This window comes from Tauraco erythrolophus, chromosome 12 (assembly GCF_009769465.1).
Source record: "Tauraco erythrolophus isolate bTauEry1 chromosome 12, bTauEry1.pri, whole genome shotgun sequence".
Taxonomy (NCBI): Eukaryota; Metazoa; Chordata; class Aves; order Musophagiformes; family Musophagidae; genus Tauraco; species Tauraco erythrolophus.
The window spans coordinates 16,514,944-16,540,053 of NC_141476.1; the positions used below are offsets into that span (position 1 = coordinate 16,514,944).

General features: G+C 64.1%; 4 protein-coding genes across 4 annotated transcripts; 3 read left to right on the forward strand and 1 right to left on the reverse strand.

Annotated features, from left to right (window-relative positions):
• Nucleotides 1–1,920: 1,920 nt before the first annotated feature.
• LOC104374283 (putative protein-lysine deacylase ABHD14B) lies at nucleotides 1,921–3,652 on the reverse strand. Its single transcript, XM_086619140.1, has 3 exons — nucleotides 3,445–3,652; nucleotides 3,028–3,269; nucleotides 1,921–2,103 (listed from the first exon to the last, which is right to left on the reverse strand). The coding sequence occupies exons 1-3, from the start codon at nucleotides 3,650–3,652 to the stop codon at nucleotides 1,921–1,923; spliced, it is 633 nt and encodes a 210-aa protein (XP_086475266.1).
• Nucleotides 3,653–4,801: 1,149 nt separating this feature from the next.
• On the forward strand, nucleotides 4,802–6,299 carry LOC104380035 (protein ABHD14A). The gene is given in 5 exon segments (XM_086619272.1): nucleotides 4,802–5,052; nucleotides 5,185–5,303; nucleotides 5,642–5,877; nucleotides 6,118–6,160; nucleotides 6,163–6,299. Coding segments are annotated over 5 exon segments (786 nt in total).
• Nucleotides 6,300–7,745: 1,446 nt separating this feature from the next.
• Nucleotides 7,746–12,038, forward strand: ACY1 (aminoacylase 1). Its single transcript, XM_086619156.1, is given in 16 exon segments — nucleotides 7,746–7,854; nucleotides 8,503–8,567; nucleotides 9,199–9,283; nucleotides 9,286–9,302; nucleotides 9,376–9,470; nucleotides 9,658–9,734; nucleotides 10,002–10,091; nucleotides 10,336–10,392; nucleotides 10,500–10,573; nucleotides 10,677–10,726; nucleotides 10,906–11,050; nucleotides 11,134–11,202; nucleotides 11,297–11,376; nucleotides 11,673–11,733; nucleotides 11,873–12,013; nucleotides 12,015–12,038. Coding segments are annotated over 16 exon segments (1,239 nt in total).
• Nucleotides 12,039–14,066: 2,028 nt separating this feature from the next.
• Nucleotides 14,067–25,110, forward strand: SEMA3G (semaphorin 3G). Its single transcript, XM_086619155.1, has 16 exons — nucleotides 14,067–14,172; nucleotides 17,632–17,792; nucleotides 18,860–18,922; nucleotides 20,468–20,587; nucleotides 21,242–21,333; nucleotides 21,444–21,559; nucleotides 21,812–21,954; nucleotides 22,034–22,148; nucleotides 22,254–22,323; nucleotides 22,533–22,677; nucleotides 22,963–23,194; nucleotides 23,298–23,389; nucleotides 23,652–23,693; nucleotides 23,878–24,094; nucleotides 24,404–24,543; nucleotides 24,643–25,110. Exons 1-16 carry the CDS (start codon nucleotides 14,067–14,069, stop codon nucleotides 25,108–25,110), a joined length of 2,322 nt encoding a protein of 773 aa, XP_086475281.1.

A 25,110-nucleotide genomic window follows, 5' to 3' on the forward strand; every position in this document is an offset into this window, starting at 1 on the left:
GGGCAACGGGTGTCCCCCCCCCACCGCCACGGGCAATGTGGGGGCTCCGTGTGCAGGAGGGTGGGCTCCCCCAGGTAAGCGAGGCTGGCAGGGACGGCCAAAGGCCCCGGTGATGGGCACAGGCCACCTGCCGCGTCCCGGTCCCGCGGCTGGAGTCGGGACAGCCATGAAGCCGGGCACCGCCCGTCCTTCGGGGCACCTTCGGGTGGCAAAGGGAGGTGACGGGGACAGGAGGAAGCCCCCACCCCGTCCCAGGGGGAACCTCTCTCCTCTCGCCCTCCCGGCCGCCCCCAAGCCCCCCGGTCCCCGCGGGAGCGGGGCCTGGCGGGTACCTTTCCGTGCGCCTCGTCCCTCCGCCGCCGGCCACCCCGCTCAGTGCCACATTGTCCCCGGCGGCGCCCAGTGACACCCGGGGCAGGAACAATGAGCCGCTTGACAGGCCAGGGCCAGGCTGGCAGCCCCGGCCCCCACCCCGGTCCACGCCGGGGCCCCCCTCGCTCTTCCCCTCTCCCACATCCCTCCCTCCGGGATCCTATTACAGCGGATAAGAGACACTAAAAGGAACAATGCACCCTGGGTAAGGCCATCTGCCACCGCTGGGGACATTCCTGTCCCCCCCTGCCCCCCCTTTGGCTCACATATCGCCCCTCTTTGTAATTGCGGGTTTGGTTTGTTGGGTTTTTGTTGTTGTTGTTGTTGTTGTTTTTTTCCTGGAAGCCGATCAGCTGGCAGGGATCGAGGGCTCAAGGACACCGGAGCGGGCAGGGACAGGGCAGCTGGCACCCCAGGGCCCGTCAGCACCCAGGGGTGCTGCTGGGGGGAGGAGTGCTGGGAGGGCTGGGGGCTGGGGGCAGGAGGCACCTCTGTACAGGGGGGTCGGGGCTGCAATGGGGGAGCTGAACTGGGTGGGGAGCGAGGGATGCTCCAGACAGGGGTCCTGCCTTACTGCCAGGGCAGGGGCCAGCTCCTGCACCTCTGGCACTGCCCAGTGACCCCACACAGGCGTCCTGCACCCACAGACAAGTGGCCCCCCTTCGCCGCTACCTCCCCCACTAAATCCTCCTGGGCCCTGGCGTAAGCAGCTAAAGCCCAGGCAGGCTTGGGGAAGGGGGGGCATTGGGGGGGCACCCTGCTGCCGGCTCCATCTGTGCCCCCAAGTGCTCGGTGCAGCAGCACTGAAGAGCGGGGGGGAAGGCAGGTGGTGGGCAGGGGGCTTGTCCCCCTGTCTGTCCGGCCAGACGTCTGTCAGGCCTCCCTGCCCACCCCCCCATCTGTTCATGGCAACCACTCGTTCAGTAAATCCCCCCCCTCGCCTCCCCAGGGTGCTGGGCTGCTGCCACCGTGGGCAAGAGCCTGCCAGGGCTGGCAGGTCCCTTTTAAGCCCCCGTGGATTAGCCTGGGCTTGGGTGCATGCCAGGAAGGGTGGGAGGAGGAAGAGGAGGATGAAGAGCAGGCTGGTAGGCAGGCGCCACATAGCCCCAGGGCTCCTCAAGTACCCTCCAAGGCTCCCCGGGGGTCCTGCCAGAGGTGACAGGTGGGCTCCAGTGGCCTCGCAGCCGCCACTTGCCCACCCACAGGGCAACGCTCCCCAAACGTCCCGTCCCTCGGTGGCTGCACCTCCCCTACTGTCACCCCCCAAATAGGATGGTGGCCACGGAGGAAGGGGGGATCAGGGAAGGAGGCAGGAAGGGTGGAAAGAAGCGAGAGGAAGATAGCAGGAAAGTGGTAGCAGAGCTTGGGGTTTTATTTGGTCCCAAGGGAGGCGGCGGTGCTGGCGTTGGCCCAGCACAGTGCGGCAGGGCTGGGTGGGAGAGCCAGGCGAGCAGCTGGGTTGGCACAAGGGTGTGTGCACAGGCAGGGGAGGTGGGTGGGCTGGCCACGTCCCCCAGCCCCACCAGCTCCTCCACATAGCCCATGTGCTCACTCCAGCTGCTGCAGAAAGGCCAGGAGCCCGCGGTGCCACTCGTCAGGTTTGTCCAGGTAGCAGGCATGTCCGGCGCCCTGCAGCACCAGCACCTGGTGCTCGGGGAGGTGCCGAAGGTAGTTCAGGCTGGAATGCCCCAGCTCCATGTCATGGTCCCCGTACACAATCAGCGTGGGCGTCTGCAGAGGGGGAACGCACCCTGAGCCTGCCAATGGCACCCAGGCACCCGCTCCTCCTGGCCAGAGACATCCTGGGACCAGGATACAGAAGGAAGACACTTGCTCTTCTCCCCCCACCACCACTGTGCTGATTTTGGCTGGAACAGAGTTAATTTTCTTCACAGTAGCTAGTATGGGGCTGTGTTTTGGATTTGTGCTGAAAAATAACACAGGGACGTTTTCGTTATCACTGAGCAGTGCTTACACACAGTCAAGGCCTCTTCTGCTTTGCACTCCACCCCACCAGTGAGCATGCTGGGGGTGCACAAGAAATTGGGAGGGGACACAGCTGGGACAGCTGACCATGACTGACTGAAGGGATATCCCACACCGTATGATGTCATGCTCAGCATATGAAACTGGGAGAAGAAGAGGGGGACGTTTCGGAGTGATGGTGTTTGTCTTCCCAAGTCACCGTTACGTGTGATGGAGCCCTGCTTTCCTGGGGATGGCTGAACACCTGTCTGCCCATGGGCAGCAGTGAATGAATTCCTTGTTTTTCTTTGGTTGCGCGTATGGCTTTTGCTTTACCTATTACACTCTCTTTATCTCAGACCATGAGTTTTCTCACTTTTACCCTTCTGCTTCTCTCCCCCATCCCACTGGTGGGGAGTTAGCGAGTGGCTGCGTGGTGCTTAGCTGCGGGCTGGGGTTAAACCACAACCACCACGACAGGGGAAACTGAGGCTCAGACTCCTGGGTCTCCTAATGTCCCCTCCTGCTACCTCACAGTCATGTTCCTTCACCGCCACGTTCCCCTTTTCCAGTGGCAATAGGGTTTCTGGCCCACTTGGTCTTTCCTCTGCCCAACCCCAGTGCCAGGGTCCCCTCCACACCGAACCCTCTCACTTCCCTGACATCCCTCAATCTCCCTCCAGGCCATACTTTGATCTGGGTGTACTGTTCCGCCGTGAATTTCTCGGTGCAGATGGGCGCCACGGGCACATACGCCCTGAGCAGGTGGTTGTGCTGGAAGAGGAAGGGCAGGGAGTACATGCCACTGAGCGACGGGCTGATCACCACAGCTGGACCCAGGCACAGAGCCTCCAAAACTGCTTTCAGGAAATTTCCCGGTGCCGGCTGGCCCACGGGCGCTGGAGCCACAGCATCCTTCGAGCGCCCCAGCCCTGAGCCATGGGAGACAGAAGTTGCCTTGTTACGTTCCTGGCCACCTCAAGACTGGGAGAAGCCAGCACAGCAGGACGCTGGGGTTGCCATCCTGGCACCACAAACCCAAGCAGCTGTATCGGCTCCCCCCAGCCCCCACCTCGCTCCAGGGCCGTGCTCTCCACCACGCCTTACCCGGCAGGTCAATAGCCACAGCTCTGTAGCCATTTTCGGCCAGTGTGGCGAGCGTCTGCAGCTGAAGCCAGGTGTCAGAAGAGAAGCGAATGCCATGCAGCAGCAGCACCGTCAGCTTTGGTGCCTGCTGGGCGGGCTCAGCTTGGCGGTAGAAGAGGGTTTGGCCTTCCGCCGTGACGGTGCTCTCGGTGAGCCGCGGGGCAGCCATGCCTGGGGGGTCAGGAGGGCTGCGAGGGGGTGTTGAGAGGTGGACATGGGCCCGGTGCCCGCAGCAGCCCTGTGCGGCCTAGCAGGAGGGGCGACAGGCCTTGTCCTGGCATCGAGGCCCGCTGGTGGCGGGAAGGCAGGTGGCATGCGGCACCGGCACCAGGAAGGGGGGGTTACACTGGCACCACCCTCTTTTTGAGGGACACCGGCAGGGGGCCGGCCCCGGGGTGGGGGCGCGGGGCTGCTTGCTCGTGCCAGGCAGGCGCACGGGCCCGCCCCTGCCTCAGTTTCCCCTCCCAGCGCTGGGCCGGCCGCCCTTACCTGCTCCTCTGCCCCAGCGCCAGCCGCCGCTCGCCTCCCGCTCGCCGCCGCGCCGCGGGGCTGGGGGTGCCGCGCCCCGGTTTCAAGTCCGGCGGGGCGGGGCGGGAAGGGGAGGCGGGGGCAGCGGCGGAGGCACCGCCCCACGGAGCGCAGGGCCCGGGGCGGCCCTGGGAACGGCCACCGCCCCGCCGAGCCGAGCTCTGCCGAGCTGAGCCGAGCCGAGCCCTGGCCGAGTCGTTCCGAGCCCTAGCCGAGAGCCCCACCGGATCTCTGCCGGGCGAGCCGAGCTTTGCCGAGCCCCAGCCGAGGCAGCCGAGCTCTGCCGAGCGCCACCGAGCCCTTGCCGAAAGGAGCCGAGCCCTGGCCGAGCCCCGGCTGAGCTCTGCCAAGCCCCGCCAAGGACCCCCAAGCAGGGTCTATCTCCCAGCAGCAGCCATTCTCTCCGGAGACTTCGGCCGCGGCCCGGTCGGGCCCTGCCGGGGGGTCGGTGCGGCGGACAGGCCTGCGGCCGACAGCCCTCGGGGCCTGCAGCGCTGCGGCCTCCCGCCAGGCGGAGCCTGGGGCCGCGGGCGCGGTGCCGTGAAGGCCGGGGCCGGGGGGGCCGCATGTCTCTGCTGGGACTGAGGGGCGGCGGGGCGGGCAGCCGGAGGCCGCGAGAGCTCGGGAGGTCCGGGCGGAGCGGGGCTGGCAGCGTCGGGCGCGAGGGGCACAGGCCGGGCCGGAGCTGAGGAGAGCACCGTGGTCTGGGGCCCCCAGACCTCTGCTCCAGCAGTGGGGTTTGGGGCTTCCAGCCCCTCGCTGCCATTTTCCTTCTCCAGGGGGAGCAGAGATGCCGGTCCCCCGCAACCGCCTGGGGCTGCTGCTCCTCGGGGCATTCCTCACCCTCGTTCTCTACCTCCTGCTCCCAGCCGCCCAGCACGAGCAGCGCTTGGTGGGCACCCGGCCTGACGGGGGGAAGCGGGGTCAGTGGGCGACCAACGCCACTGTGCGAACGGGGATGGCTGCGGGAGAGCCCCCCGTCTTCTACAGGGAAGTTTCCCCAGGTGGTGGCACTGCCAGCTCCGGGAGGTGGGTCAACCCTCTGGCTCCCAGGGTAGAGAAAGGTGGAGGATGACAGGCCCTAAGGATTGGTCCCTGCCAGCCCTGATGGCCTCTGGATGTCTGCAGGCATGGCATCTTCCCTAAACCCCTTCCTGCCTGTCTTCCCTACCACAGGCCCGACGTCCTGTTCCTGCACGGCCAGGCATTCACCTCCAAGACTTGGGAAGACTTGGGCACACTGGCCCTGCTTGCCGGAGAAGGCTACCGTGCGGTCGCAATAGATCTGCCTGGTAGGACCATGGCACTGCGCTTAAGTTGATCCCTCTGGGTTGTTCCGGTCCCCCACCTAAACTGCCAGTGGGCTCTGGACCTCTTTAAGGAGCTAGTGGAGATTCCTGGGGCAGTGTGCCAGGGATTTGGCTTTCCTCCAGGGTGTTGACCTTCATGGCCACCCAGACCCTTTGGCTGGGGCTGTCTCGGTCTGGCTGGCACGTGGCTGTACAGCTGCCAGGGCTTGATCAGGTGCCCAGTTTTTGCCAAGCCGGCTGAGCCTTGGAGGGAGAGACCATTGCAGGCTGTGCAAGCCCCTCTGCTCTGTGCCCAGCCCATGCCTTCTGCCCTGTGCCAGGCTACGGGGATTCGCCCCCAGTGGAGACAGTGGCCACAGCACAGGGCCGGGTGGCCTTCCTGGACCATGTCCTCCAGGAGCTAAGCATGCGGAGGCCCGTTCTCGTCAGCCCCTCCATGAGCGGTCGCTTTGCCCTGCCCTTTCTCCTGGCACGGTGGGAGCAGCTGGCCGGCTTCGTGCCCATTGCGCCTGTGGGTACCAAGGACTACGCTGCTGAGCAGTACCAGCAGGTCCAGGTGAGATGGGTTGTTGGGCTCCTGCGGGGTCCCTGGGTGCTGGTGAGCCTTATTGGCCAGCCGGCTGTAGGGTGGCATGGAGGGTGGCTCTGTTTTGGGCTGGCACCTGCCTTCCATCAGCGCTTTGCAGCCCCCCCGTGATAACAGACGGAGGTGAGCACAGCCAAGGGAAAGCGTGGTGGCCACTTCCCCCTCTGATGACCCCTCTGGTTTTCTCTTTTTCTCTCTCCCCTTGCCAAGACACCCACCCTGATCCTCTACGGTGACCGTGATGCAAGCCTGGGTCCCAGGCCCTGCAGAGCCTCCGGCACCTCCCCAGGCAACGGGTGGCCGTGGTGCCTGACGCTGGCCATGCCTGCTACTTGGACAAGCCAGAGGACTTCCACCAGGCCCTGCTGGGCTTCCTGCGCCAGCTGAAGTGAGCGCCGCCTCGTCCCTTGCCAAGCGGAGGACAGAGAGCCCGGGCATCCCGAGGGACTGGGAGGCACGGATGGCTGGCGTGAGGGGTGCCACTCTCTTTTGGGGTGTCCCCAGGGTGGTGGGGAATGAGGGTGGCAGGATGGGGTGTCGTCTGTCACGAGGCCAATAAAGTGATGCTGCTCTGGTTTCTGCGTGTGTCCTTAAGCGCCGCGGGGCTCCCCGAGCTCCGGACCCATCTCTCTGCCTCTAGTGTGGGGCAGGAGGGTGCCCAGCCCACCTCCTGCCCTTAGCCCTTCCTGTGTCTCATGCCCGCCTTCCCCCTGCCAGCTGCCGGCTTTCAGCCCATCCGGTGTCCCGGCTCCTCCCCTGCCCGCCCCCTGCCCGCTGTCGGCTGCGGGGCGGAGCGGGGCCGGGCCGGGCCGGCGCCGGCGGCAGCAGCGCGGAGGTAGGGCCGGGACGGGCGGGGGGCCGGGGAGCGGGGTCGGGGCAGCAGCGCCCGGCTCCCGCGGGGGGCGGCCTCGGTGCTTTTGCCCCTCGCAAGCCCGCGTCCCTCGCCACGGTACCCTGCGCCCCCCCGTACCCCCCTTTACCCCTCTTCTACCCCCCCCTGCACCCCTAGCCGCGGTGCTCTGCACCCCCCTGTAACCCCTCTCACCCCTCATCGTGGTATCTTGCACCCCTCGGCGCCCCCAACCACGGATCCAGCACCGCTTTGCCCTCCTGCCCGTGCTACCCCTGCACTCCAGTAACGGAAGCACTGCACCCCTAACCACGGTACTGTGCACCCCTGCACCCCTACCCACAGTATCCTGCACTGCGTGCAGCCCTGACCATGGTGCCCCTGCACCCCAACAGCAGTGCCCCTGCACCCCACCTGTGCCCCTGTGCACTGCTAGCCACAGTACCCCTCCACTCCCCTGCACCCCTAACCACAGTCCTCTCGCACCCCTCTTGCACCCTTACACCAGCATCCTGCTTTCCCTACCTGCTCTCCCCCAGAATCTGCCCGGACCTGTAACCACGGGGTAACCCCAACCACCACGCGCCCCTGCCCCATACACTCTTCTTCCTCCCATAACCCCCTTCCCCATCTTGTTGCTTCCATTTCCTCCCTGCTGCCCCCCTCCACTCCAGGAAGCCCTACCCCACCGCTCACCCCTTTCCCCTGGCCTGGGCATCACAGCTTGCTCTGCCACCACGTTTGGGGCAGAAACATGTGCTTTGAGGGGACAATGATGTGGGGGACACCCCTCATCCAGCCCCTATACCTAAGTGAGGGGGACATCTCCTGTGGTGGCAGTGGCCCAGGACTCACACGGGGGAGACCTTTGCCCCATCATGCTTTGGTTTCTGTGACAACAGAGCTTGCCGGTGGACTTTGGAGGGGCTGGTGGGTGATTAACCGTCTCCCCGCTCTTCCCCAGACCTTTGCAGCCCCGGTCCCCGACATGGCACCTGGGAAGCCCGGGAAGAGCACGGGGGCCTCGGAGGACCCCTCGGTTACACTTTTCCGGGAGTACCTCAGGATCGACACCGTCCACCCCAAACCTGACTACGGTGAGGATGGGGGGGATGGGATGGGGAACCGTGCGGGTATCCGGCAATGTGGCTCCTTTTCCTCTACCTTGCAGCTCTGGTCTTTGGACCCGGGTGCCCGCGTCCTCGGATAGGGCGGTTTCGATCATGGTGTTTAGGAGCAGACACCTTTGTGCCTTATCTCTGCTGGCACCTTTGGTTGGAGCAGGGATGTCTGGAGCACACCCAGAGCTGTCCTTTGCTTCCTCCAGCCCTGTGCCCCAGGGGCCCCCCTTTCCATGCTGCCCTGGCTCTGGGACAGATGCTTATGATAACCCTGTGTAGATCTCCTTCCGTTAATATTTCCATCCTCCCACTAAAGTACATCGAGATTTTTTTATTGTTGAGGAGCTCCCAAAACTCCTACAGAGAACCATCCCCTTTGAACTCACCTCCTTCAATTTCTATTTTTTCACATTCCCCTAGACCTCGCCCCAAAGGGATGGTGATGAGCCACTCCTGTCCGCACTCCCAGCTGCCTCTTGTGCCCAGAACCTCCATCACCTGCCCTCTCTGGTCACCTCTCTCCTTGGTCTGGGAGCTCCAGAGAGCCTTGGGGTTCCCCAGGGGGTTGTGGCGAGAGGGCAGAGAGATCCCGATGTAACTCTGGGCATCTCTGCTCCTCCCCAGATGCGGCTGTCCAGTTTCTGGAGCGTGTTGGCACTGACCTGGGCTTGGCCTGCCAGAAAGTGGAGGTGAGCGAGGCGAGGACCAGCCCCTGGTCTGTCCATCCATCTGTCCATCCGTCCATCCATCCATCCATCCATCCATCCATCCATCCATCCATCCACCCACTCATCCACCCACTCCCGGGTCTTTAGTGACCGGGCTGTTCCCCTGCCCGCTGCCCCAGAGCTGGGCAGGAGCAAACCCCCTCTGCCTGTGCCTGTAATCCTCTCCTGACCTGAGCCCTTCCTTAAGCCCGTGTTCTGGCTGTTGCCCGCTGACCTTTGCAGCCGCCTGTGCTATGATTAGCCACAGACCTGGCAGGGTCTCCTTGGCTGGGGACTGGCTGGGGACGTCCCTCCTGCTGGGCAAGGGTTGTGCCAAGGGACTCCTGGGCACCGGGGGAAGATGCTGAGTTCGTCTCTCCTTCTCCATCTGAACTGCAGCCAGGTCTTGTGCCCGCAGCCAGGCTCCGTCTGGCTGGAGGAGTGTGGGCATGGCTGCTCCTGCTGCCTGCCCTCTCCCAGTGGAGAAAGGGGTGACCTGCCGGGTGGCATCAAGAAACTTTTCCCAGACTGATGCTTTTTGGCTCCAGCCTGCCAGTCCCAGCCTCTCGGTGTCTAGCCGGGACCGTGGTGACATCCTGCCCTCACTCCACAGGTATGCCAGGGCCACGTGGTGCTGATCCTGACCTGGCAGGGTACCAACCCTCGCCTGCGCTCCATCCTTCTCAACTCCCACACCGACGTGTGCCTGTCTTCGAGGTGCCGGGGCAGGGCGAGGGGTGGGATGGGCATGGTGGAGAGGACTGGGGGTCACGGCCGCTGTTCCCTGCAGGAGCACTGGACCTACCCACCCTTTGAGGCTGTTAAGGACTCACAAGGCAACATCTATGCCCGGGGTGCCCAGGACATGAAGTGTGTCTCCATCCAGTGAGTGGAGGGCTCTGCGCCCACTGGCTGGGCATGGTGTGGGAATCCTCTGAGTGATGCAGGACAAGATGCCACCATCCCCAGGGTCCCTGGGGCTGAGGGTGCCACTGCTTGTCCCCCATGGGGCACCTCAGCACACACCAGCCCCTCTCCTCTGTGATGCCCAGACAGCACCTTCTCCCTGCAGGTACCTCGAGGCTGTCCGGAGGCTGAAGGCCGAGGGAAAGTGTTTTGCCCGCACCATCCACCTCACCTTTGTGCCTGGTGAGTCCCCAGGGTGTCTCCTCTCGGGGGGATGGGAGAGGCTGGCAGCTGGATGATGCTCTGGAGTTCCTCGTGGTGTGGCAGCCGGGCACCCCTCCACCAGCGTCTCCAGATTTTGAGCTCCCCGACCTCAAGGCTGGAGGGGTTTCCGTGTCTGAGGACATTGGGTGCACTGGTGGCACCCAAGCTGCTGTAGAAGGCGAACTGGAGGGTGGGGGGCCAGGGGACACCCCAGTTCCTTCCTCCACGCCAGGCTCTTCTCTGCAGATGAGGAGGTGGGCGGACACAAGGGCATGGAGATGTTCGTGCAGCGCCCCGAGTTCCGAGCGCTCAATGTGGGCTTCGCCCTGGATGAGGGTGAGTGGTGGCAGGGCTGGCACGGGGACGTGTCTCCTCTTGGCATGCACCCCTCTGCCTGTTGGCATCACTCCCCGGGCACTGGCACCCGGCATGGCTTCCAGGGACCCCCTCGGAGGCTCCTTCCCCCGGGCAGTGACCCACACAGTGCCAGCCTGGAGGGGAAATGCTGCCAGGGCAGAGCGGGGAGGGCACATCATGGCATCCCTATGCCCTGCTGACCCCCCGTCTGGGCCCACTGCAGGCCTGGCCAGCCCGTCTGATACCTTCAGCGTCTTCTATGGCGAGAAGAGCCCATGGTGTGAGTAACTGCATGCCCACCACCCCATCCCTGGCTCTGCAGGCACTGGGGCACCGGTGCCACCCCGGGCTTTCTCCTCAATGTCTCCCTTTTCTCTGCTGCTGCAGGGATAAAGGTGAAGTGCGCGGGTAGCCCCGGGCACGGGTCCCGCTTCATCAGCAACACAGCGGCCGAGAAGATGGTAAGAGGATGGGTGCACCCTATGCACCACCCCTCGCCTGCCTTGGGGCTGCCAGGTGCTGCCCCGCAGGGCTGGTCCTCACCCCCAGCCCTTCCCTCCCCAGCACAAAGTCATCAACTCCTTCCTGGCCTTCAGGGAGAGCGAGAAGCAGAGGTAGGAGATGGGCAGCGGGATGGCGGTGGCTTCAGTTTGGTCCATGGAGGGGTCCCAAGCCAGGCTCTGATCCAGTGCCCCATGCCTCAGTTTCCCCATTTGGGGGTGGCGGCGGGGTGGGGGAGCACTTCTCCTCCTCCCCAGGTGGTGGAGGGTGACTCTCCCTTGCGTCCCCCGAGGCTGAAGTCCGACTCGAGCCTGACCCTGGGGGACGTCACCTCGCTCAACATGACCATGCTGGAGGGGGGCGTCTCCTTCAACGTGGTGCCCTCCGAGATGGCAGCCGGCTTCGATGTCCGCATCCCACCCACTGTGGACCTGAAGGTGGGCGTCACGCTGGCCCCAGCTGGGCGGGGAGCGGTTTGGGGTGTACCCCACTCACACCCCTCTTCTGGTCACTGCCTCAGGCCTTTGAGGAGCAAGTGGCTGCGTGGTGCCAGGGTGCCGGGGACGGCGTCACCTATGAGTTTCACCAGGTGGGGCGTCTTGGCCACCCGGGCACATCGTGCCCGTCCCTTCCCTGCCCCGTGCCCACCCTCCCGCCCCTCACCTGCCCTCTCTCTCCCTCAGAAATGCATGGACCAACACATCACCTCCACCGAAGAGTCGGACCCGTGGTGGAAAGCCTTCAGCGGGGTCTGCAGGGACATGTGAGTAGTGTCCCCAGGGAGGGCAGGACCCTGGCGTGGACATCCTCTGATGGGATCAGAGGGGTTCACTGCCATGACCCCAGTGACCAGGGTCGCTGGGGTCACGGCAAGGATTGGGAGTAGACGCTCCATGCCATGCCAGGGCATCTCCCTGTGCCCCCCCAAAAGGAATGGGATTGAGTGTCTTGCAGGGCTCAGGGAACTTCCTGGCATGGTATCTTTGCCTGGGGGGTGGCAGGGGGACAGGGCACCCGGCTACCCCCGTGCCCATGCTGACGCAGGGTCTTGCTTGTCAGGAAGCTGCAGCTCAAGCTCGAGATCTTCTCTGCTGCCACTGACAGTCGCTACATCCGAGCGGTGAGTGCGATGCCAGCCCGTGTGTGGGTCACCCACCTGGCATGAGACCTGCCACCCCAAGTAGGAGCTGTGCCTGGGGTGAGGGGGGCACGTAGTGCCCATCCCAGCCACGGCCTCACCCTGTGCCCTCCATCCCCAGGCAGGACACCCCGCTATCGGCTTCTCACCCATGAACCGCACCCCAGTGCTGCTCCACGACCACAACGAGTTCCTCAACGAGCAAGTCTTCCTGCAGGGCATCGACATCTATGCCCGCCTCCTGCCCGCCCTAGCATCGGTTGCCACCACTGCCCGCTGAGGGCTGAGAGCCTGGCGAGGGGCAGGATGGGGGTTGCCGAGCAGCCGGGTGCAAGGTTTTAGAAAGGGGGCAGGGGATGAGCAGAGCAAATTCCTGCCAGTGTGCCGGGGACCCAGTTGGCATCATGCCGTGTTGGCAGCTCTCAGGGCTGGCCCGATAGTGATGCTGAGTGTCCTGGCTGTGCCCTTGAGATCTGGGTCCCAGCCACCCCCCTGGGGGTTGCGTCTCCCTCGCCTAGGTGCCATCGCAGCCCCATGCCTGGGTGCCTCTTGCCTTTCCTGGTGTCGGCAATGCCTCCCCCCCCGTCCCGTGCCACCTCTGAGGGAAGGGGCTGGCTGGTGCCCGTCTGCCTGCCCGTGCCTCATCCTGCCTCCCTGCCCGCTTGCTGGGGGAGCTGGGGCCGGTGTCCCCACCCTCCCTGTGCAAGTCAATAAATCTCCTTTGTGAGCACAGCCTGGCGTGGGGTTGTCTGTCTGTCTGTCCATGGCACTGCCCCTGGGCTCTCAGGGAGCCCGGCACCATGGGTTTTGTGGGTGTGGTGGGGTTTGCTGGAGCGCTCCCTGCTCCCCTGGGTTTGTCGGGCTGGGGGACGGTGCTGCGGGCAGGGTCCTGCCCAGGCAGGCTGTGGGGCTGCTCCTCGGGACCATCCCCTCCAGATCAGCCTTGGGGTGCCAGGGGGGAGCGGAAGTGGCCAGCAGCGCTGGAGTTTATCCTTCTTCCTCCCTCCCATCAGCTCCTGCCACGGTGCTGCTCCCCCAAATTCAGGTGCAGGCAGGCAGTGTGCGGGTGCGGGCAGGCAGCCTCTGCTTATCTGCCAGAGCTGCCCGCGGGCTGCATCTTCTTCTTGCTCTTACCCAACCCAGTGTGGCTCCCAGCACCCAGGGGTGCTGGATGTGTCCAGAGCCATGCTGTCCCCGCCACCTCTGCGGTCTTTCCCTGGGGAAAACAGGGCAAGAGTCAGCCAAGGGCTCATGGAGCCAAATTGGGGTGGTTTTGCCTCAGTTGGGAGGTTGCAGAGCTGCTCCCTTACAAAAGGCTGGGGTGAGCTGGGGTGCCCCGTACTCCTGCCCTCCTTTTTTAATTAATAAAACTGCTGCAGCCCTCGGAGGCTGGGGCTAATGAGGCTGCCCCAGCGCCAGGCCAGGAGAAGGGATGAGGCTGGTGGCGATGGAGCACTGCAGGAGAAGCCACCAGCTCCTTGGCTCCTTCCCCTTCATCCAGTGCTGGGGGGATAGCCAAGGCTTTTAGGGGAGGGGGGAACACTTGCCTGCATGCCCAGGATCCCTGGGGAAGCCTGTGTGGATTCTCTGGCGTCTCCTACAGCCATGTCCCCTGCCCCTGCAGTGCTGAGGGAGGACAGCATGGGAATGCTGGCGGTACTGGAGGGTCCTGCTCGCTGGCTGGGGGTGGGGTCCCCGCTCGGGGTGCAGGTGAGCCAACCCCTTTGCAGGCAGACAGCAGCACATTCCCGCTGCCCTGTCCCCTGCCCTGTGGGTGCACCAAGGCTGTGCACAGCACCCCATGCTCCCCCGATCCTGCTCAGCCCCCTTCCACCACCCGACCTGCTGTCCCCAGCTTGCCTGGCTGCTGAGCTGGGACACCAGTGCTGGGTGCCCACTAGTGCTTGGCGACCACCCCACGCTGAGCGTCCTTCTCGGGGGACAGGCCTGCATGTGCTCTCCCACCCCTCCAGGAGAGGTCCCAGCCTCCCCCTCCTTGCTCCCCATCTCCAGGGATGAGCTGGAGGGGCTGGAGAGGTTACTTTTTTTTTTTGGTGGGGGGGGGGCTGCAGCAAAGCCTAAACCGCTGGTGGCCGGCGACGATTTAGGGGTGTGCAGAGCTCTCGGCCCCCCCCCCGGGGATGGGGCTGTCCCGCCCCTCACTCCCCGCTCCCCGCCATCGCATCCTCGCCGCCCCGGGAGATGGGGGGGGGATAGCGAGGCCGGGCCGGGGCGTGCCGGGGCGGGCCGGGGGCGGTCGGATGTTGGCCCCATAAAAGCTCGGTGGCAGCGGCAGCCCCGGGAGCGGCGGCGGGATGCGGGCGGCGGCGGCGGTGGCAGTGGCGATGTGGATGTGGTGGCTGGGGGCTGCGCTGCCGGCGGCGGGGCGCAGCCTGCCCCGGCTCCGCCTGTCCTACCGCGGTGAGCTGGGCCGGGGGCACCTGCTGCGGGGGTGTGCGGGGTGTGTGGGGGGTGCCTGCCCGCATAGGGGTGTGCCTCAGACCCCCCCGCGCCGGGGCCAGGTGGGGGCTTGGGGAGCCGCAGCTGTGGGCGCTGCGCCCGAAGTGCGGGTTTATAGGGGAGAGGGGGGTTTGAGGGGGGGGGGGGCACCTTGCGCTGGGGGCTTGTTTGGGCTGGAGTTGCGGCTGGTAGCTGCTCGGCACTCTCCCCTTCCCCACGCGGGACGTGGAGGGGCCCGAGGAGGAGGAGGAGGAGGAAGCGGGGGGAAACCAGGCGATGGAGCGGGGGGATGCGCCGCCGGGCTCCGCGCCAGCCCCGCCGCTTCCCCCGAGGGCTCGTCTCCCACGTGGAGTGGGGGGGAAACTGAGGCACGGCGCCATTCCGGCACCGGCACGCTCTGCCGTGTGGGCTGAGTGGGTGCTGCGGTTCGCGGGTGCTCCCCCGGCGTAGGCATCGCCGTGGGCGCTCAGCACCCCACCCGCTGATACACCCAGGGTGGTGCTGGGTACCAGGGGGGCCCTCGGGGTGCTGGGCTGGGAGTGCTTGGTTTTAATTAAAACTCTGCCTGTGATCCTGCTCTGGCTCGCTGCATCTGCTGCTCTGCCAGCTTAATCCAGGAGCTGCTTCCAGCCAAACTTGACAGAGAAGTGCGGAGCACCCAAATCTCCTCCTTGATGCCTGAAAGTAATGAACCCGCTCTAAAAAAAAACAAATTAAATTGCGTAATGTATATTTTCCTCCTTCCCAAAGAGAGGAAAGGGCTGGGGCAGCCCAGCTCTTGGAGAGCCCCGGGAGTACAGCCCCGTGCCAAGGGAAAGCTGCCCTTGTGCTGCCCAGTTTGGGGGTCCCCCGGCCCTGGGGCATGGGCTGGCAGCATCCCTGGCTCTATCCTGAGTGGCCCCAGGAGCTCCCTCCCAGTTGAAAGGGGGAAACTGAGGCACGCAGTGGCCCCACTTACCCGGGGAGGCAGCAGGCTCGGTCCCGAGGTGGGATAGGTGTCCTCAGGTCGGGCTTGGCAGCAGGGTGAGGAGATTTGGGGTCCCGGCAGAGTTTGGCTGTGGGGCTCAGCTCTGGCTTGGTGGCTGCTCCGCTCCTGCCCGAAGTCTGGCCATGGGTGCCATTCCCCAGGTGCGAGGGGCTCCAGGGGGCCGGGTGGGCTCCTTGGCCTCCCCCGGGGAGCGAGCAACCTTTTGAAGGTTTTTTTTTTCTTTCTTAAGCTGATTATTCTGTTCCTTTTCCAAATTGGAAGCAGAAACTGAAATTTCCCATGAACACATTCTGCCACCGCCTCCTCCCTGGGGGGAAGAAAGAAAATGAAAATTTCAATTAAACCATTAGAAGCCTCTGAAATGAAAACTGGAGTGAAGTGAAGCTGCTTGTGCTGGGCTTGTCTGCCGGTGGCTCTGGCTGCGGGGTGACTTTGGGGGGCCGTAGGGGAAGGTGTTGTGCTGTGGATGCAGGGGTGGCCACGTCCCCGGCTCTCCCCCTCACTTCAAGGTACTCTTTTCCTTTTTCTTCAACTTCCAGCAGTGGTTTGTGTAAGAGGGGAAAGAGCATTTTCCTGCTTCATGCACTGGGAGCATCACGGCACAATCCAGTATCCTCCGAGCTCTCCGCTGGGTCTCCTGAGGGACCCCCATGATCCCCATCCTGCTGCAAATGGTGCTGGCAAACTCCAGGGGTGGCTCCTATGGGACCCCCACCCTGGGGATAAAGGGGTCCCAGGGATGGATGGGGCATGGCAGGGTGCTGCTCCCTGGGGAAATGAAGCTGGGGAAGGGGAAGGCGCCCGAAGCCAGTGTAACCTGAGGCGCAGGAGGAATTTGCTGGGGCTGGGGGAGAAGGGGAAACCTCGCCTGAAACAATAAAGGAGTCCGATGACTTTGCCAATGTTATTCTGAGCTGGGAAAATATTATTGCTGGGCAAGAATAGAAGGAGATGACAGTGTTCTCCTGGACAGGGCTTGATGATATGGGAGGACCAGAGATGCTGGGAAGTCACGAGGAGGCGGGAACCCACCAGGGAGATGGCGCTGGAGAGGCCCGGGTGCCTGGTGCAAGCTCTGCTTGCAGGCACAGGGGTCTTCCTGGTGAGGTTAGAGCCGCTGGGGCCGTACCTCTCCATGCCGCCAGCATCACCATTTAGGGCACTGGGACTGCCCTTGAGAGGCTTGGTGGGGATGGGAGCTGTGTGATGGGGTGGAGGTGGTTGTTCCCCACCAAGGATGGACCTTGGCCTCCTCGCAGGTCCCGGAAGAGGCATTTCCCACCAGCATGGGGGCATCGCATCACTGGCCACCTCCTCGCTGGAGGTGACAAACGTCCCCTCAGCAAGAGTAGGCCTTGGCACTTCCAGCGTCCTGGGCTGCTGGCCACTGAGCTTGTCCCAGTGCCACCTCCTCTCTCATGGGACATGCCTGGGGGATGCTCCAGCTGGGGCTTTCCCTGGGGTCAGCAGCGGCGGCTGGCAGCCTTCCTCGGCGGAGGGTGTCTGGGGACACGGCTGTGCTCATCAATGGCGCTTTGTCCTTCTTCTCCTCCTCCGCCCAGGGTCAGGGCGGTTGCTGGGATGGGCTTTCAGAGCCCAGTGAAGCCAAGCCGCTCCCTCTTGCACCCTCCCTCTCTGGCAGCTGGATGGGCGCCACTGTGCCGGGGTTTTCGGCTCACTGACCCCGAAAGTAATTTCCCACCCGGAGCCAGTCGCGCCACTGCCCCCGCGGCGGCATCACTGCGAGGTCCCCTCGGCATCCTGTGGGATTCAGGCTTGGATCTGCTTTGGAAGCCTTGACCATCAGAGCTGGTTTGGGCTCTTGGGGGTGTCAGGAGGTGATGTCCATCCCAGGGATGCAGCATCCCCATAGTGGTGCCTTTCCCAAGTGCCATCCCTGTGCCATGGCGAGGAGGAAGCCTCCCTGACAGCAAGGTCTGGTAGTGGCGGTGGGCTTTGTGTAGGGGTTTCACCATGGCACTGGCCGGGTGCCTGCTATTGTGTCCCTTTTTAGCACTTGGACCCTCTTTCTGCCCACCCTGTGTCTGCTCTTGCCAACCCCCCCCGGGCTCTGCACAAGCCCAGCTGGGGGCTGACGGCTCTCCTGCATCCCGACTTGCTGCGGCATGGCCACGGCAGGAACCCCGGGGTGGCTCAATCGAAGCTTTCTGGGGGAAAACCTGCTCAGGACCCTGCTGCCCACTTGCTCTGTGGCTTTGTCCTCGGCTGAGAGGGCGAACAGCACTCCAGAATGTGCACCAAATAGAGGGACGTGGCGGGGACCGCCGGGGAGCAGGACGTTCCCCAGGCTCGAGGCGAGCGCTTCTGCCCACGGCCGGGAGGGGACGTTTGGGGCGAGTGGTGCTCACAGCACCCTGCGGGTCTTTGGGGCTGGGACGGCTCCTCCTGATGCTTCTCTCCCTCCCCAGCAGAGCTTTTGGGCACCAACCGCTCCGTCCTCTTCTTTGGCCACCGAGGCTTCCTAGGCTTCCGCACTCTCTACCTGGATGAGTACCGTGACCGGCTCTTCATCGGGGGAAAGGATGTGCTCTACTCCCTGCTCCTGGACAGGACCAGCGCGGATGCCAAGGAGGTGAGCCAGGTCCTGTTGAGCACTCCAGAGTCGCCATCACCACCCTGCCCCCATGCATCCCTCACCCCCCTGAACAGGTGGTGCTTGGCCAAGCCAGGCGAAGCCACCCTCAAGCAAGACCTGCCTTGGGGATGTCCCTGTCCCAAGAGCCTGACATGCATCTGAAAACTTGTGCTGGGGAGGGCTGGCTGTAGTGGCGGCAGGGCAATTAGCCAGCAATTAGTCGTGGTTGGCGGCCAGTTGCCAACCCACCCTGGAGTGGGCTCGTGGACCCTGCTCTCCTAAAAACCTGCCATCAGGAGGGGCGAGTGCTCCTCATCCCCAGCCCCATCCCCATCCCCATCCCCATCCCCATCCCCATCCCCATCCCCATCCCCATCCCCATCCCCATCCCCTTCAGGGCCAAATACACAGCTGAACACCTGCAGAAACAAGGAGCTAAAAGCATCCATCACTGAAACGAGCTGTGCTAGGGCTCAGCTGGCAAAGCCTCCAGGCCTCTCCTGGCTCCTTGGTGGGAGAGGTGATGGACTACAGCGATGAGGCTGGGTGGTGGCTCCCCTCCTCCTTCACCCTCTCCGCTTTGACTTCTTGTTTTTTAAACGCGGCTCTGGGCTGTTTCTAGCCGAAGAAAGCAGAGAAGGAAATGAAGTGCCCCTCGGCGTGCTGGGTCACTGCCGTGGGGTCAAGGGCTTGTGTACCCAAGCCGCCCTCGGTCCGAGAGCCACCGAAGGCTGTGGGGGACTCGGGCTCCATGGCTCCCTGCTGTCCCCCAGAACCCTTTCCCCATCCCACCCGCAAGTACACACCCTGTTCCAGGCCAGCTCCAGCCATTCCCAGCATCACTGCCCAAATCCAGCCCGGCTGCAGGCTGTGATGCTGCGGTGCATCTCCCAGGAGGAAAGGTTCTGCCCTGGGGAGCCCTGGGCTGGGTGGGCTCTGGGGAGCTGTTGGTTCCTCTCTCGGTCCCTCTCTCTGTCGCCATGCCATCGGCAGCCTGGGGACGTGTATTTGCAAGGCTGGGTCCCTGCTGTCCCCCTGACTCCAATGGATCCTTTGTGTTTCAGATCTACTGGCCACCCCGCCCTGGGCAGACAGAGGAGTGTTTTCGGAAGGGGAAGGACCCAGGGGTAAGTCTCGCCCCACATGTGCTCTGCCCTGGGCTGGGGGAGTCCCCTTGTGCCCCACTGCCAGCTGGCTCCCCCTGTGCTGGTGCTGTGCCACTGAGGATGGCCCCGTGGGGCTCACAGGCTGGTTAACACCAGGGCAGAGCAAGGGACCTTCCCAGGGCATGAGGGAAACTGAGGCAGGGAGTCAGCAACCACGCTGCTTGCACGGGGCTCTGGAAATCCCGTCTCCAGGGCTCTGCTCAGCCCTGCAGCCGCAGAGCGGTGCCCAGCGGGCAGTGATACCTGGGCTCAGAGACCCATGCTAGGAGGAACCGAAAGCTCTGTGCTGTGCTCCAGACCCCAGCGACGTGGTGTGGCCCATCCTGGCTGATCCCCACCGGTGGGAAATCTGTAGCGCTCAAGTTCAGTGACCTCGCTCCCCAAACCTTACCCCTCCCTGCATCCCCCTCGCCCTCACACGAAACAGGACTATGGCGGGGAGACAGTCCCCGAGGCTCCCCTGGCCCAGACGAATTGCTCCCGGGAGTCCCCGTCCCCCTCGGCGTGTTTATTTTACAAGCTCTCACCGACAGATCCAAGCCGGGGCAGGCTCGATTTTTTATTTTTCTTGAACGTGTTTTTTTTTTTTAACTTGCTATTTTAGAGGCTCTTTGCAAAGGGAAAATAAACAGCGGGGAGGCTGGGAACCTCTGGGGCAGGTCGGTGGCCGTGTTCCCAGCAGACGAGGGGCCTCGCATCACACCGCGGGGGACGATGGGGGGTATCAGGGCTGGCGCTGACTGTGGGGAGTTGACGAGCTAAGGGTGGTGATGCCTGAGAGGAAGAAGGATGGGAACCCTTTTCCAGTGGGAACTGCCAGGAGAGAGTGCACAAGGGCAGAGGTGGCGGTTCTGCAGTCCCGTGGTGTCATCGCTACTGGGCCCCGGTAGAAGGGGACGATCCCAGACAGCAGCGATCGGGGCTGTCCTGGAGGCAGCCGAGGATGCCAGTGGGTATCCGTCTCCGTCTCCCGCGTTTCCTCCTTTTGTTTCATCCCCGGCGCCAGCAGGAACACGACAGGGAAGGACGTCCCTGCATCTGGTCACGTCCTGGCGCTGGGGAGAGGAGGGTCCCCAGGGTTTTGGGGCTGGGAGTGGGAGCTGCTGCCGGGAGCTTACTGGATCGGTGACTTTGCTCCCCGGACGGTGTAGGCTGTGTGGTGGGGCGAGCATGCGGGTGCCCGTGGGTGGGAGATGCCCAGGTGCTGGCTGGATCACATGTGAGTCCCCCGGGGATGCTCTTGGCAGCAGCAGAACCAGTAAAAAGGCCCATCCTTTTGCAATGGGCTGGGTCCCTCCAGGTGCAGCCCATGTAAGCCCTGTCAGTGGGTGCAAGCTGCCATCTCACACCCCTGGCACTGGGCGAAGGCAGAGACCTGGGTGCAACCCATGGAACCAGGGCTGGGGCTCGCCCCGTGTCGTAGGGTCCCAGGCAGAGGCAGGGAGCTGGGGATGGGCGAAGCACCGAGCCCCCCACAACCCTTCCCCTCCGCTGCTGTCCCCCCAGACCGACTGCGCCAACTATGTCCGCGTGCTGCACCCCTACAACCGGACGCACTTGCTGGCCTGCGGGACAGGCGCCTTCCACCCCATCTGTGCCTTCGTCTACGTGGGGCACCGTGGTGAGGTAGGGCGGCACCACGGTGGGGGGGGGCCCATCCTGAGCACCCCCGGTGGGACACCCCCAGGAGGTAGATCCCCATCTTCCACCTCCTTCCACCCTGGGAGGCTTTGGGATTGTACAAGGATGCTGGATGTGGTGTTTGCCCTATGCTGAATACTGGAAAGGGGTGCCAGGAACCGGCTCCCTGTTGTCCCTTTGCCCTTGTGCTCCCCCTCCCCAGCTCCCCACCTTTCTGTCCCGGCATCACCTTTCCAGACGTGTCCCTCGGGGCTGGTGTCCTGCCAGGGGGCTGCGGCATGGGTGGCATTTCCTCCTCTCCCAGCTTGCTGCTCGGAAATCGAGTTGGCTGGGGTGGAAAGGCAGGACTCCTGGTTCCCTCCTTGCAGCACAGTGCCGTGTGTGCAGTGGGAGCCCTGCCCATGCTGTGATGCCTCTGCCCAGGCTGGTGGGCAAGCAGTGGGGCTGGCAGGTCCCTCCGGTTGCTCCACATCCTCATAGCATCAGACTTGCCCCAAAAAGCCCGGATCCTGCTTCCAGACGGTCCCTTTGGGAGTGCTGGGGTTGTGGATGCTGGCAGCTCAGCCCCTGTGTGCCCAGGCACGGCCCCACTGCCCAGGGCATGGCCAGAGGCTCACCTGCCCGCTCCCCCTTGCCCAGCACGCCTTCATCCTGGACCTTGCCAGTGTGGAGACCGGACGGGGCAGGTGCCCGCACGAGCCCAGCCGCGCTTTCGCCAGCACGGTCATAGGTGGGTTGTCTTCCTCGGGGACCTCAGAGCCTTGGGGTGCTGGGACCAGGGAGGGTCCCCGTGTCAGCCAGGGCTGGCTCTCAGCCCTGCAGTGGGGTGTTTTTGGCAGGTGGGGGAGCTGTATGCCGGCCTCACTGCGGATTTCCTGGGCCGCGATCCCGGCATCTTCCGCAGCATGGGGACCCGCTCCGTCTTGCGCACCGAGGTGGACCAGCGCTTACTCAACGGTAACGGCTCCCTTCAGCCCCTCCATCCCCCTGGCTGGACTAATGCTGGGGACCACAAGCCTTGTGGTGGCCAGGGCACCCGCTGGCCACGGCACTGCATCCCCTGTGTTGGGCATAAGTGGGGAAAAGCACAAGGGCAGCATGGTCTGGGGGTCCTCCTGGCCAGCATCCAGCCCTGGTGCAGTGCAGCAGTCCAGAGGTGGTGGCCATGCCCTCTCGCCCCACCTGACTATGGCTGGCTCTTGCTCGTAGACCCCAAATTCGTGGCAGCCCACTTGATCCCAGACAACGACGACCGGGACAATGACAAAGCCTATTTCTTCTTCACGGAGAAGGTGGTGGAGGTGGACAGCAAGGAGCATGCCATTGTCAGCCGGGTGGCACGGGTCTGCGTGGTGAGATGCTGGTGGGGACTGCAGGGGCCAGGGACATGCCAGGTCGTGGCAGTGGCCCTGATGCTCCCTGTCCCTGCAGAACGATGCTGGAGGCCAGAGGGTGCTGGTCAACAAGTGGAGTACTTTCAACAAAGCCCGGTTGGTGTGCTCCGTCCCTGGCCCTGATGGCATTGACACCCACTTTGACGAGCTGGGTAAGGGCTGCAGGGAGACGGGGACCCTGCCAGGGCTGGTCCCTCAGTTGGTGGCTTTGGGAAGCCGCCATGCTTCCAGAGAAATACCTATCGTTTCATCCCCAGAGGATGTCTTCTTGCTGAGGACGAAGGATGGGAAGAGCCCAGAGATCTATGCCCTCTTCAGCACCATCAGGTGGGTGGTCCCGATCCAGCCTCTGGGGACATCCAGTTCAGCCACCCATGACCTGCCACCGTCACCATCACTGTGTGGCTGCTGTCTGCAACCCAAACTCCACCAGCTCTGCCCTGGTCCGATCGGAGATGTTGGTGTTCCCATGCCCTGCACCGAAGCTGCCAGTGCCCAGCATGGCTCTGCTCACTCCACTCACCGTCCCCTTTCAGCCATGTCTTCCAGGGTTCTGCCGTCTGTGTGTACCGCATGGCCGACATCCGGGAGGTGTTCAACGGGCCCTTCGCCCACCGGGAGAGCCCCCACCACCAGTGGGGTGCCTACGAGGGCAGGGTGCCCTACCCACGGCCAGGCGTGGTGAGCGACTCCCTGGGCCTCTGGGTCTCCTCCCATCCTCCAATTGCTCTGCTTGGGGAGGAGATGGGGCTGGTCCTCCACCTCCCTGCCTGCTGAGATGGGCTGCCTGTGGGATCCACCCTGGGACAGCTGGGGACAAAGGTCTGGCAAAGGGGTTGAGAAGATGGATCCCAAATTGGAAGGCAGGGAGGGACCCAAACCAGCTCTGTGGGGTGATGGAGGGGGAAGGAGGGATGGGTGCTGGGGTGGTCAGGCTGAGCTGGTGGTCCCCTCTCGTCCCCGCAGTGTCCCAGCAAGACCACCAACCAGCCCCGGCAGCAGTACGGCACCACCAAGGACTTCCCTGATGAGGTGCTGCACTTTGCCCGTTCTCACCCCCTCATGTACAAGCCCGTGTACCCCCGGCAACGCCGGCCCCTCCTAGTGAAGACTGACCTGCCCCACCGCCTGCGCCAGCTTGTGGTGGACCAAGTGGAGGCTGAGGATGGACAGCACGATGTCCTCTTCCTCGGGACAGGTGAGCGGCAGGAGGGGATCACAGGAAGGAGCCCTGGTGCTGGGGCTACCGGTGGGCACGCTGCTGGGGTGGGTGACCTCCATCCTTCTCCTCCTCCTTGCAGACGCTGGCTCGGTGCTGAAGGTGGTGGTCCTGCAGAAGACAAACTCGGCCAGGAGCGAGGAAGTCATCCTGGAGGATCTGCAGGTTTTTAAGGTGCTGTTTGCTGCCCTGCATGCAAGGGAGGGGGGCAGCGGGGTGGGCTCAGGCTGGGGACACGTGGGGATGGAGGCTTAGGGCTGCCACCGTGTCGTTGGGCACTGGGAGGTCTCAGGGCTGTGAGGGCAGAAGGCGGCTGGACATTTTTCACGCTCCCCAAAAACATTCTTGGTGTCCCCAAAGCCCTGGCAGCCCTGAAGGAGCTGGCTCTCCGTGGTGAGGTTTTTGCCAGCCTCACGCCCGCTCTCCTCCCCTGCAGGCGCCCGTGCCCATCACCCAGATGGAGATCTCCGTCAAGCGCGTGAGTACAGACATGGCTTGGCCATGGGGCTGGGGACAGGGCAGGTGACCGGCAGGGACGCAGCTGTTGTCACCAGCCTCTCAAAGTCCATGTGGTGCTTGCCCCAGGGGGGTCCCGGCTGGGGTCCCCAGGCGCCGTGGCTGCAGGGGCTGCCAGTGTCACCATCTCGGTGCTGTTCCCCCAGCAAATGCTCTACGTGGGCTCCAGTCTGGGGGTGGCCCAGGTACAGCTGCACCGGTGCGAGACCTATGGCACGGCTTGTGCCGAATGCTGCCTGGCCAGGGATCCCTACTGCGCCTGGGATGGCACCGCCTGCACCCGCTACCAGCCCTCTGGCAAGCGCCGCTACCGCCGCCAGAACGGTCACCCCGTGCACCAGTGTCTGGACCAGAACCTGACCGGTGAGAAACTTGGTGGGCACATGGGGCTGGGAAGCAAATCCAGGTGCCCCAAGATGTCCCGGCATCCACAGCCATCGGCATGCAGAGGGGCTTGTGGCCATCCCAGGTGGGCTGGGGCCACCCTTGTCTCCCTGTCCCATAGACCAAGGGGTGCCCCGAGAAAAGGTGGGTGCTGCTAGGGCTGAGGTCTGTCACCAGGGATAGAGGGAGAAGGGAACTTAAGCCACACGGTGGCACGGGGGGGCTGACACCTGGGCGCGTGGAAGCCTGTCTCTGCCCTCCCATGAGCCCGTGTCTGTCTTCACCCAGTGGATGATTTTGAGAGTGTTGAGGAGAAGGTGCTTTATGGGGCGGAGGACAACAGCACCTTCCTGGAGTGCGTGCCCCGGTCCCCGCAGGCCAGCGTGCAGTGGTTTGTGCAGAGGCCCCCCGACGAGCAGCGGGACGAGGTGAGGCTCCCCCTGCGCCTGCCATGTTCCCCTTGCGAGGACATGAGAGGGACGTGGGGCCGGATCCAGACCCCCCTCCAACCTTGCGGTGGCCGACAGGTGAAGACTGACGAGCGGATCCTGCAGACAGAGCAAGGGCTGCTCTTCCGCAAGCTGCACCGCCACGACGCCGGCGTCTACTACTGCAAGACGCTGGAGCACGGCTTCACCCAGACGGTGGCCAAGACGGCCTTGGAGGTGATCACCAGCGAGCAGCTGGCACACACCTTCCCCCGGGAGCAGGGTGATGAGCCCCCACGCCTGCCTTGCCCTGAGCTGCGGCTGCCACCACAGGCTCCCAAAACCTGGTTCAAGGACATCATGCACCTCATCAGCTCCCAAAACCTGCGGCGGGTGGAGGAGTACTGCGCCCGCCTCTGGTGCGGCAGCAGGCGCCCCCACCACCGCAAGAGCAAGCTGGCCCATACCAAGCACGCCCTGGCTGGTGTGGACATGGGCAAGAAGGGACGGGTGGCCAAACCCCATGGCGAGAGGAACCGCGTGCCCCGGCAAGCGGCAGCTACTTAG